Source organism: Oncorhynchus mykiss, chromosome 1 (genome assembly GCF_057628025.1).
Source record: "Oncorhynchus mykiss isolate SJ-2025 chromosome 1, ASM5762802v1, whole genome shotgun sequence".
NCBI lineage: Eukaryota > Metazoa > Chordata > Actinopteri > Salmoniformes > Salmonidae > Oncorhynchus > Oncorhynchus mykiss.
In genome coordinates this window covers 44,327,501-44,339,827 of record NC_143022.1, presented here as the reverse complement: position 1 = coordinate 44,339,827, position 12,327 = coordinate 44,327,501, and the positions used below count along the sequence as shown (strand labels likewise).

General features: G+C 42.0%; 1 protein-coding gene across 40 annotated transcripts in view; it reads right to left on the bottom strand.

The window, feature by feature from the left end:
* The window catches only part of LOC110523110 (protein-methionine sulfoxide oxidase mical3a), a 133,012-nt gene that overhangs the window by 46,153 nt on the left and 74,532 nt on the right, over nt 1-12,327 (bottom strand). For all 40 annotated transcript variants that reach the window (XR_016495172.1, XM_090231510.1, XM_090231507.1 and 37 more), the window contains 7 exons: nt 11,983-12,138; nt 11,212-11,312; nt 8,798-9,055; nt 8,243-8,358; nt 6,849-6,975; nt 3,406-3,502; nt 1,051-1,198 (listed from right to left, as the gene is read on the bottom strand). Coding sequence is in view for 39 of the 40 variants with exons in the window: in XM_090231510.1 (XP_090087636.1) it covers nt 1,051-1,198; nt 3,406-3,502; nt 6,849-6,975; nt 8,243-8,358; nt 8,798-9,055; nt 11,212-11,312; nt 11,983-12,138 (1,003 nt within the window). In the remaining variant the exon portion in view is untranslated. The remainder of the gene's footprint in view (nt 1-1,050; nt 1,199-3,405; nt 3,503-6,848; nt 6,976-8,242; nt 8,359-8,797; nt 9,056-11,211; nt 11,313-11,982; nt 12,139-12,327) is intronic.

Sequence of the window (12,327 nt, the reverse complement as noted above, 5' to 3'; positions counted from 1 at the left end):
AACACTTATTTTAACTTAATATAATACATCAATAAAATCAATTTATCCTCAAGTAAATAATGAAACATGTTCAACTTGGTTTAAATAATGCAAAAACAAAGTGTTGGAGAAGAAAGTAAAAGTGCAATATGTGCTATGTAAGAAAGCTAACGTTTCAGTTCCTTGCTCAGAACATGAGAACATATGAAAGCTGGTGGTTCCTTAACAGTCTTCAATATTCCCAGGTAAGAAGTTTTAGGTTGTAGTTATTATAGGAATTATAGGACTATTTCCCTCTATTCCATTTGTATTTCATTAACCTTTGACTATTGGATGTTCTTATAGACACTTTAGTATTGCCAGTGTAACAGTATAGCTTCCGTCCCTCTAGTTAGCGCACGCTAACTAGCTAGCCATTTCACTTCGGTTACACCAGCCTCATCTCGGGAGTTGATAGGCTTGAAGTCATAAACAGCGCAATGCTTGATACACAACGAAGAGCTGCTTGAATTAATCTTTACGCGCCTGCATCTGCAGTCAGATACAGTATGCATGTATGCTCAGTCAGATTATAGCAGGACACGCTAGACAATATCTAGTAATATCATCAACCATGTGTAGTTAACTAGTGATTATGATTGATTGTTTTTCATAAGATAAGTTTAATGCTAGCGAGCAACTTACCTTGGCTTACTGCATTCGCGTAACAGGCAGTCTCCTTGTGGAGTGCAACGAGAGAGAGGCAGGTCGTTATAGCTTTGGACTAATTAACTGTGATGTTGCAAGATTGGATTGCCCGAGCTGACAAGGTGAAAATCTGTCATTCTGCCAATGAACAAGGCAGTTAACCCACCATTCCTAGGCCGTCATTGAAAATAAGAATGTGTTCTTAACTGACATGCCTAGTTAAATAAAGGTATACATTTTTTTAAATTATTATTATTATTATTATTTTTTTTTTTTTTTAAATCGGCGCCCAAAATTACCGATTTCCGATTGTTATGAAAACTTGAAATCGACCATTCCGATTAATCGGTCGACCTTTAATCCAGATGTGTATATGTGACTCACATGAGGTCAGGTCTGTAGCGGTGGATGAGGGCACACAGGGCCATGCCACTCTTCCAGGACATGGTGAGATCAGTCACACTGACTTTTCTGTAGCCCTCCGTCTGCCTCTGACACCAGTTTAGCAGCTTGCTGGAGCGAGCTATGGATTCTGGGAGGGGAAGAGCACAGGATTTTTAGACCATATTTGGTTATTGGAGATCATTGTCATACATGCAGTGCATTGGGAATGTTTTCAGGCCCCACGACTTTTCCCACATTTTGTTACATTACAGCCTTATTCTAAAATGGATACAATCAAATACATTCCTCGTCAATCTACACACAATACTGCATAATGACAAAGCGAAAACTGGGTTTTAGACATTTTTGAAAATGAAAATGATTAAAAATTAAAAAACAGAAATACCTAATTTACACAAGTATTCAGACCCTTTGCTTTGATGCATCCTGCTTCCATTGATCATCCTTGAGATGTTTCTACAAATTCATTGGAGTCCACCTGTGGTAAATTCAATTGATTGAACATGATTTGGAAAGGAACACACCTGTCTATATAAAGTCCCACAGTTGACAGTGCATGTCAGAGCAAAAACCAAGCCATGAGGTTGAAGGAATCGTCTGTAGAGCGACGAGGCAGGTTTGTGTCAATGCACAGATCTGGGGAAGGGTACCAAACAATGTCTGCAGCATTGAAGGTACCCACAAACACAGTGGCCTCCATTATAAAAGGAAGACGTTTGGAACCACCAAGACTCTTCCTAGAGTTGGCCGCCCGGACAAACTGAGCAATCGAGAGAGAAGGGCCTTGGTCAGGGAGGTGACAAGAACCCGATGGTCACTCTGACAGATATCTTGAGTTCCTCTGTGGAGATGGGAGAACTTTCCAGAAGGATAACCATCTCTGCAGCACTCCACCAATCAGGCCTTTATGGTAGAGTAGCCAGACGGAAGCCACTCCTCAGTAAAAGGCACATGACAGCCCGCTTGGAGTTTGTCAAAAGGCACCTAAAGACTCTCAGACCATGAGAAACAAGAATATCTGGTCTGATAAAACCAAAATTGAACTCTTTGGCCTGAATGCCAAGCGTCACATCTGGAGGAAACCTGACACCATCCGTATGGTGAAGCATGGTGGTGGCAGCATCATGCTGTGGGGATGTTTTTCAGCGGCAGGAACTGGGAGACTGGTCAGGATCGGGGGAAAGATGAATGGAGCAAAGTACAGAGATCCTTGATTAAAACCTGCTCCAGAGCACTCAGGACCTCAGACTGGGGTTCACCTTCCAACAGGACAACGACCCTAAGCACACAGCCAAGACAACACAGGAGTGGCTTCGGGGCAAGTCTCTGAATGTCCTTGAGTGGCCCAGCCAGAGCCGGACTTAAACCCGATTGAACATCTGTGGAGAGACCTGAAAATAGCTGTGCAGCAACACTCCACATCGAACCTGACAGAGCTTGAGAGGATCTGCAGAGAAGAATGAGAGAAACTCCCCAAATACAGGTGTGCCAAGTTTGTAACGTCATACCCAAGAAGACTCAAGGCTGTAATTGATACCTTAAGCGCATCAACAAAGTACTAAGTAAAAGGTCAGAATAATTAAGTAAATGTGATATTTCTGTTTTGTATTTTTTATACATTGCAAAAAAATTCTAAAAACCTGTTTCTGCTTTGTCATTATGGGGTAAACAACAATTTAATCAATTTTAGAATAAGACTAACATAACAAAAACAAGTCAAGGGGTCTGAATACTTTCCAAATGCACTGTATATAGTTGCCAACCATGTTAGCATAGTCTGACAGTGACAATGAAACTATCTCATAAAGGTGATGGAAAAGCCTATGAGAGATTAGGGAAAGTCACACTAAGAAACATTTCAAATTGTTAACAATTGTATTAACCTTATTGACGATGCAAGTGACATTCCACCAGGTTAGTGAACACAAAATAAATCAAATAAAATCAGCACATCAGTCAATCCATCCACATAGCACCATTCCCAAGTCACACATGACAGTCATGGCCGTTGCTTGTTTCTACAGTTAAGGACTATTAGGACGGAACTTTCAGATAAACACCATGCATTTGGACTTCAGTCATTCATGTTACGTAGCAAATGCTTCTCAAGCAGGTAATGGTCTAGGATGAAAGCAATTCATTGTCACATTTCAGTGATTGCAATGAAGACCAGTTCGCAAAAAACAAGAAACATACAAAAACAGACATTCATGAAAATGTTATAATATGAAGTTATCTAAATAACTGAATACATTTACTCATATTTTTTTCATTATAGCTTAATTAAATCAGGAGACACATGAATACAAGAACATTCATGCAAACACTACTCACCATTTCGGGTGAGCTTGGGTGTTGACGAGTTGACTACATTCTCCATTTCAATAAGCATTTCCCTACTTGAATCCCCTGTGTCTATGAGGTGTCGTACCTGAAAACAGTGGGGGTGGGGGCAACATACCACTAGGATTTCACATTGGAAGATGTCCTTAGGTCAAAGCTAGGGCCAGGGTTTTTTACCAGGTCACATATCTGAGCCGGGAAAAAACTCTGGTTCTTAGTTACAACCTAGGCCGGAGTATCCCTGGTCAGGTCAGGTGGTCAAGACAAACTCCTGGCCCACCTCAAATGGGATATCATGCACAGAAAAGTATGGGTACTTCAGTACTAGAGGTTGACCGATTAATCGGCATGGCCAATTTCATATTTTCATAACAATCGGAAATCTGCCTTTTTGGACGCCGATTATGGCCGATTACATTGCAATCCACGAGGAATCTGCGTGGCAGGCTGACCACCAGTTACGCGAGTGCAGCGTCAAAAGGACCTTGTGGCTGAAAAGAGCCAAGGTAAGTTGCTAGCTAGCATTATACTTATATTACAAAAAACAATCAATCTTCACATAATCACTAGTTAACTACACATGGTTGATGATATTACTAGGTTAACTAGCTTGTCCTGCGTTGCATATAATCAATGCAGTGCCTGTTAATTTATCATCAAATCACAGCCTATATCAACTTCGCCAAAAGGGTGATGATTTAACAAAAGCACATTGCAGAAAAAAGCACAATCGTTGCTCCAATGTGTACCTAACCATCAACATCAATGTCTCTCTTAAAATCAATACACAGAAGTATATATTTTTTTAAACCTGCATATTTAGTTCAAATAAATGAATGTTAACAGGTAATATTAACAAGGGAAATTGTGTCACTTCTCTTGCGTTTAGTGCAGGCAGAGTCAGGGTATATGCAACAATTTGGACCGCCTGGCTCGTTGCCAACTGTGAACTAATTTTCCAGAATTCTACATAATTATGACATAACATTGAAGGTTGTGCAACGCAACAGCAATATTTAGACTTAGGGATGCCACCCGTTCGATAAAATACAGAACAGTTCCGTATTTCACTGAAAGAATAAACGTTTTATTTTCGAAATTATAGTTTCCGGATTTGACCATATTAATGATCAACGGCTCGTATTTCTGTGTTTATTAGATTATAATTAAGTTATGACTTGACATTTGGTAGAGCAGTCTGAGCGGTGGTAGGCAGAAGCAGTTTCGTAAGCATTCATTCAAACACTTTCCTGCGTTTGCCAGCAGCTCTTAGCAATGCTTGAAGTACAGCGCTGTTTATGACTTCAAGCCCATCAACTCCCAAGATTAGGCTGGCAATATTAAAGTGCCTATAAGAACATCCAATAGTCAATAGACGCGTCAATATTCCTATAATAACTACAACCTAAAACTTCTTTATTGGGAATATTGAAGAACTGGAATATTGAATCACCAGCTTTCATATGTTCTCATGTTCTGAGCAAGGAACTTAAACGTTAGCTTTCTTACATGGCACATACTGCACTTCTAATTTCTTCTCCAACACTTTGTTTTTGCATTATTCAAACCACATTGAACGTGTTTCATTATTTATTTGAGACTAAATAGATTTGATGTAATATATTAAGTTCAAATAAAAATGTTAATTGTTCATTCAGTATTGTTGTAATTGTCATTATTACAAATACAGTTGAAGTCAGAAGTTTACATACATTGGAGTCATTAAAACTAATTTTTCCACCACTACACAAATTTCTTGTTAACAAACTATAGTTTTGGCAAGTCGTTAAGGACATCTACTTTGTGCATGACACAAGTAATATCTCCAACAATTGTTTACAGACAGATTATTTAACTTATAATTCACTGTATCACAATTCCAGTGGGTCAAAAGTTTACATACACTAAGTTGACTGTGCCTTTAAACAGCTTGGAAAATTCAAGAAAATTAGGTCATGGCTTTAGAAGCTTCTGATAGGCTAATTGACATCATTTGAGTCAATTGGAGGTGTACCTGTGGATGTATTTCAAGGCCTACCTTCAAACTCAGTGCCTCTTTGCTTGACATCATGGGGAAGTCAAAACAAATCAGCCAAGACCTCAGAAAGTAAATGTAGACCTACACAAGTCTGGTTCATCCTTGGGAGTAATTTCCAAACGCCTGAAGATAACACGTCCACCTGTACAAACAATAGTACGCAAGTATAAACACCATGGGACCACGCAGCCGTCATACCGCTCAGGAAGGAGACGTGTTCTGTCTCCTAGAGATGAACGTACTTTGGTGTGAAAAGTGCAAATCAATCCCAGAACAACAGCAAAGGACCTTTGGAAAATGCTGGAGGAAACAGGTACAAAAGTATCTATATCCACAGTAAAACGAGGCCTATATCGACATAACCTGAAAGGCCGCACAGTAAGGAAGAAGCCACTGCTCCAAAACCACCATAAAAAAGCCAGACTACGGTTTGCAACTGCACATGGGGACAAAGATAGTACTTTTTGGAGAAATGTCCTCTGGTCTGATGAAACAAATATAGAACTGTTTGGCCATAATGTCCATCATTATGTTTGGAGGAAAAAGGGGGAGTCTTGCAAGACGAAGAACACCATCCCAACCGTGAAGCGCAGGGGTGGCAGCATCATGTTGTGGGGGTGCATTGCTGCAGGAGGGACTAGTGCACTTCACAAAATAGATGGCATCATGAGGGAGGGAAATTAAATGGATGTATTGAAGCAACATCTCAAGACATCAGTCAGGAAGTTAAAGCTTGGTCACAAATGTGTCTTCCAAATGGACAATGACCCCAAGCATAATTCCAAAGTTGTGGCAAAATGGCTTAATGACAAAAGTCAAGGTACTGGAGTGGCCGTCACAAAGCCCAGACCTCAATCCTATAGACAATTTGTGGGCAGAACTGAAAAAGCGCGTGCGAGCAAGGAGGCCTAAAAACCTGACTCTGTTACACCAGCTCTGTCAGGAGGAATGGGCCAAAATTCACCCAACTTATTGTGGGACGCTTGTGGAAGGCTACCTGAAACGTTTGACCCAAGTTAAACAATTTAAAGGCAATGCTACCAAATACTAATTGAGTGTATGTAAACTTCTGACCCACTGGGAATGTGATGAAAGAAATAAAAGCTGAAATAAATCACTCTACTATTATTCTGACATTCCATTTTCTTTGGAAAAAAAAAGTTGTGATCCTAAGGACCTGAGACAGAATTTTTACTAGGATTAAATGTCAGGAATTGTGAAACTGAGTTTAAATTTATTTGGCTAAGGTTTATGTAAACTTCAGACTTCAACTGCATATAACAATTGGCCAAGTAATCGGTATCGGCGTTGAAAAATCATAATCGGTCGACCTCTATTCAGTACATCATGCTCCAATCATAGTCATACAGTCATATGTTCTCAGTGTATACCCTACCTGGTTGGGCCTGAGGAAGTGGAGACTAATATTAGGGTAGCGCGTGGTGGGGTCCACACTGTAGTGACTGAAATTCTTATTGATGTTCTCTGGCGTTGTCTGAGGCAGCAAGCGATATATGCTCTCCCTAAAAAAAGAAAAAAGGGGAAACCATGATAATTGAATTATAGAAAAGGCACATGGGAGAAGAACAGAGGATTCAACACATTCCATTCAGAGCTCCAGAAGCTCTTATTCTATTAGTAGTACAATAATAGAGGAGGGGCTGACAGTGGAGCCTAATGCAGACGCTTTTCCTGGTAGAGCACTCAGAGATAACGGAGTATGTATGTGTGTGTGTATATATATATATATATATATATATCTCACTCACACACACGCCGTTATATTCACAGTAACCCGTCAAAAGTTGACACACCTGCAAGGGTATTTCTTTATTTTTTACTATTTTCTACATTGCATCCCCAATAAAAGCTTCACATAGTTCAAGTAACAGACACATCTCAACATCAACTGTTCAGAGGAGACTGCATGAATCAAGCCTTCATGGTCGAATTGCTATAAAGAAACCACTTCTAAAGGACACCAATAAGAAAAAGAGATTTGCTTCGGCCAAGAAACACGAGCAATGGACATTAGACCTGTGGAAATCTGTCCTTTTTGGTTTCAACCGCCGTGTCTTTGAGAGATGCAGAGTAGGTTAACGGATGATCTCTGCATGTGTGGTTCCCACCATGCATATTGCTGGTGACACTGTCTGTGATTTCATTTAGAATTCAAGGCACACTTAACCAGCATGGCTACGACCGCAATACGCCATCCTATCTGTTTTGCGCTTAGTGGGAATATCGTTGACAATGACCCAAAACACACAGGCTGTGTAAGGGCTATTTGACCAAGAAGGAGAGTGATGGAGTGCTGCATCAGATGACCTGGCCTCCACAATCACCTGACCTCAACCCAATTGAGATGAGTTGGACCGCAGTGAAGGAAAAGCAGCCAACAAGTGCTCAGCATATGTGGGAACTCCTTCAGACTGATTTGTTTAACACTTTTTTGTTTACTACATGATTCCATGTGTTATTTCATAGTTTTGATGTCTTCACTATTATTCTACAATGTAGAAAATAGTAAAAATAAAGAAAACCTCTTTCACCGGTACCGTATATATTAATATGAGAGAACGAAAGAGAGAGGGGAGTCATTTGAAAGCTTATTAGTATATTGCCAACATGGCTAGCTAAGTTATAAAAGACAATCTTACAGTGTTAGGCTTGTGCGCAAACATGTATGCGACTGTGAGCATGTGGAGTGCGTGTGTGTATAGTATGTGTGTGAGTTGAAGTATGACGTGGGAGTATAATGTGTGTGTTATAACGTGTCCACTCCCTCACCTCTCAGCCAGCACGTCCAGAGATGTGTTTCCCTGGGCCCAGCTCTTCACCATCCAGCCGGAGTCCATGGCTGCCAGGAAACCCCGGGCTATACCAGTGCCCATGGGCCAGAAGGGCTGGAGAGAGGGACAAACACAGTAACATGGTGAAGTACTCATACACTTTTTTGGTTACTACATGATTCCATATGGGTTATTTCATAGTTTTGATGTCTTCACCATTATTCTACAATGTAGACAATAGTACAAATAAAGTAAAACCCTGGAATGAGTAGGTGTGTCCAAACTTTTGACTGGTACTGTATACAGTATACACACACACACACGTTACGTTTTATATATAAAATTGTCTGTTTCAAGCAAGCAAACGTCAATACTGAAATCACTCTCTAAATTCACTGACATTTTTCCCACACTCTTGGTCACGCTGATTTTCACTCCCTTTCTCATTTATTGTAAATAAATGAGCCAGTCAGACTCTACCTTATCCACAGTGACTGAGAATATACCTTCTTAGTGAGACTGAAACACCCTCCACCCGGTAGACCCCCCTCACCTCCAGTAGACTGTCCCCCACCAGAGACACCAGTAGCTGGCGCCCGTTGCGTTGGCGTACCAGCGCCGCGTTCTCGGAGGCGTACATGCAGGTGAAGTCGAACATGGCCACGTCGGGCTGGCCGTAGTGGTTGATGGCAAAGTCCAGCGTGGGCAGCTGGTGGTTGGTGGAGAAGTCTGCGGCCTCGCGGGCGTAAGATAGCAGAGCTGCCTGGTCCACGTTAGCCCTGGAAAGCAGCATCTCTGTGTCCGCATAATCCTGGAGACATGAAGAAGTGAAGACGGCTCAGATGACGAGAGGAAGGTAGAGACACTAATAAGAGACTGTCACGCACAGAGAATGAGGCATGACATCCGTACAGTGGTATTTGGAAAAGATGATATTTCCCACAGGAGGTTAGCCTGCACCACCAAAGCAGAACTTTGATTCCGAATCAAGTCAATAACATTCGAAAGTTATATTGAATTGAATAACTTTTGGCCTGTTTGCAATGTCTCCAAAAAAAGGTATTTTAATTCCCAATATAAAAATCTAAACACCCCCATAGTCAATTATACTTTACTGTCTCCAATATGTCGCATCAAATGAAGGCAAGCTCTAAATGGACTGTTCTTTGAAAGAGACCGGTGAGAGGCACATTATTTTCCTTTGACTTTCCCTGGCTAGGCTGGGTCTGGCAGTGTCAGGCTGGCTGACTGGTGAGCCGGATGGGTGGAGGGGAGGTGAAGGGTGGAGCATTTGGAAGATCTGAGAGAGTGACTTTCTATTTCACGGTGCTAGGGGGAACAGTGTGGACCCGACCCACCCGCACCACTGCCTGCCAACCCCCTCCCCCAGCATTAAAAAAAAGGGACTATGGAGTGATTTCCATTGATATGAAAGGACCATGACTGGAAGCAAGTCGTCTTTTAGGAAACTTATCTATGGGCTAGGATACATACCAGTACATCAAACCACTGAAAACTCACCGGTTTGTTATGGTCCTATTCACGGAATGACATATAGAATTCCTTCAATAGGATATCTGTGGGCCTAGTCGGTACAGATTTGTCATGTAACTTCTAATGTGTATGACCTTTTATTGTGGCATAAACACAACCGGTCATGATGTTGTCATCTGATTGTCAAACAATAACTTCAAAGTTCTCCTTTACTAAGCCACCTGCTCCCGTTCATCTACCGGCATCATATTCCAGCCTCCGAACACAGTGATGAATAGAAAGAGACATCTGTTACACAGAACACCACAAAGTGTCATCGGGGCCAGGATTTATGGGTCCGCTGTTGTCCGTGCGCGTCTCGGTGTCATCTTTTGCCACGTTCACGTGCTAGTCAGAAACTTGACATTTCCCGACATTTTAACTGGTTGTAGCTGTGCCGTGTTCAACCAGTTAGCAAGTCGAACGATTCGGAGTTCCTTAGTTCCGACTAGCACGTAAACGCGGCATCTGCTTTGGCAAAATTTCATTGTCCCCGTCGAACCACATTGCATTTTGGAGCATAGGAAATACCACCCGTTTTCAAGTCCATTCTCTCATTTTTCATGCCTCTGACATGCCGAAATGATAAAAAAGTGGTGTAATAGCCTACAGCTTTCTTGACATTTTGTTTTAATTATTGTGATAGGCTCATGTTTTGCCGGTACGGTGTACCCCCAATATTTATTTTGCCGGGATGTCGTACCGGGACGCCTTACTTTCACCCCTGATCATGTCCCCGCTCAGCCTGCAGCCTGGCCCAACTCATCAGGATCAGATTCATTAGTGCACACTGTAGCAAAACTTTTGCAACGGAAAAGGAAAACAGGCGTTTGTTATTGGACAAGTTCAGGTAGTCCCTCCCTGTTCCAGTCCATTTTCTTCCCTTTGGTGCCTAATGAATACGACCCAGCACTGGACCTACAGAGCCTGTTCAGCCATTCAACCTCCTACTATACTGGCCCGATGACCGCTGATTAAAACTCACATTCGGTGCCAATCCGATTATCAAAAGGGTTAGCATTTCCAATTACTCAAATGCCTTCATAACGAGTGTTTGATTGGGTCTGTAAAATATTACCAAACCCTTTTTTCCCTCTACAAAGTAAGATTGAAATACAGCGGCAACTTTTACTGGAACATGAAAGCTGAACTTCTAAAAGAGGTCCTGATGTCCTAAAAGCTAGAGTGACTGCCCACTCTAGTCAAAGGAAACAGCAGTGTTATGAAGTGAGGGACACAAACTCTCATTAAGTGTGGTTGAGCTGGCGGTTTGTTCCTGGTACAGTTTTGGCTTGGTCTGGCCATTAGGCAGGGACACAGGCACACAGAGACGGAAAGTGACTGAGTGAGTGTACAGTTCTGAATGTGTGTGCATGCATGTGTACGAGAGAGACATCTCCAGACGTGTCTCTCTCTCACCCTCGGATCACTCACATGCAGAATGACTCCCTTCTCCAGCAGGCTCTGTTTCTTGGCAGTCATGACAAAGTAGTGTGTGTCATCCTTGTAGTAGACAATGTTTTCCAGGTCAATTCCTATCAAAATCAATAGAAAGAGAGAGTTTTGCGATTTATTTTTGGTAAACCAATGTATTTTCTACAGTTGCTCCTATGGCTCCTCCATTGACAGTCTCTCTGGTCGTCTTTGTTAGAGGAATGGTGGACAATGAACCCGAATACCCAACCCGGGACCCGAGTGGGTCCGGCTCCAAAATTCTAACTTTTCCCTTGGGTCTGGGGTCAGGTCCTGTCCAGATTGTTATCGGATCTCAGGTCCATGTAACTACAGCTGATAAACGAGAGGACCCGAATGGACCTGGCCACAGCTCTGCATAGCTTACAGCATATTTATTTTATGCTACTAAGGTGAATTTATTGACTTATAGAAGGCCTAGCCAACATATAAATATCTATTTGTTAAGCAGAAGAGCAACTTGGCTGATAATGTTTTTTTGTCACTCTGGTCCAATCGGGTCGAGGACTATTCTCTAACCCATGGATAAACCATGCAGATAGGAACTGACAGGCTCTCAGAAAACACATGTGTATCACCTAAATCCATACACTCCTAATATATAACAATCTGTAAAATGTTACTTAGGGCCTACAGCTGTAATGCTTAATAACTTGTTATAAGCACCTATGAGCCTTTATAATGTCTCATAACAGTTATTACATGTCGTCTCCCTATGGAGCAATAACTGACCCGTGGCTTCCCGGAGGTCCTGGAAGAACTTCTGATTAAAGATGAAGGCCACTCCGCTGATCTCCTCCACCTTGGCCTCGGCTGTGGTGTTCCTGTTGATGAAGTTGGCTGTAATGGCAATGGCCAGCTTGCCCCGGAACTCCTTCCTCCTGAACCCTGTAGGGGAGAGAGGCGGGGGTCAAGGGTTCATTATGTAGACAGTGAATGAGTCAGGGGTCAGGCGTCGAGAGAACAAATGAGCCACGTTAACAGTTGCCTTGTATTACAAACTCACGTTTGTAAAAGAGAAGAGAACAGGACAACAAAAAAAGGTTGCACCTGTTAGGCTTTGATGCACACCATCAG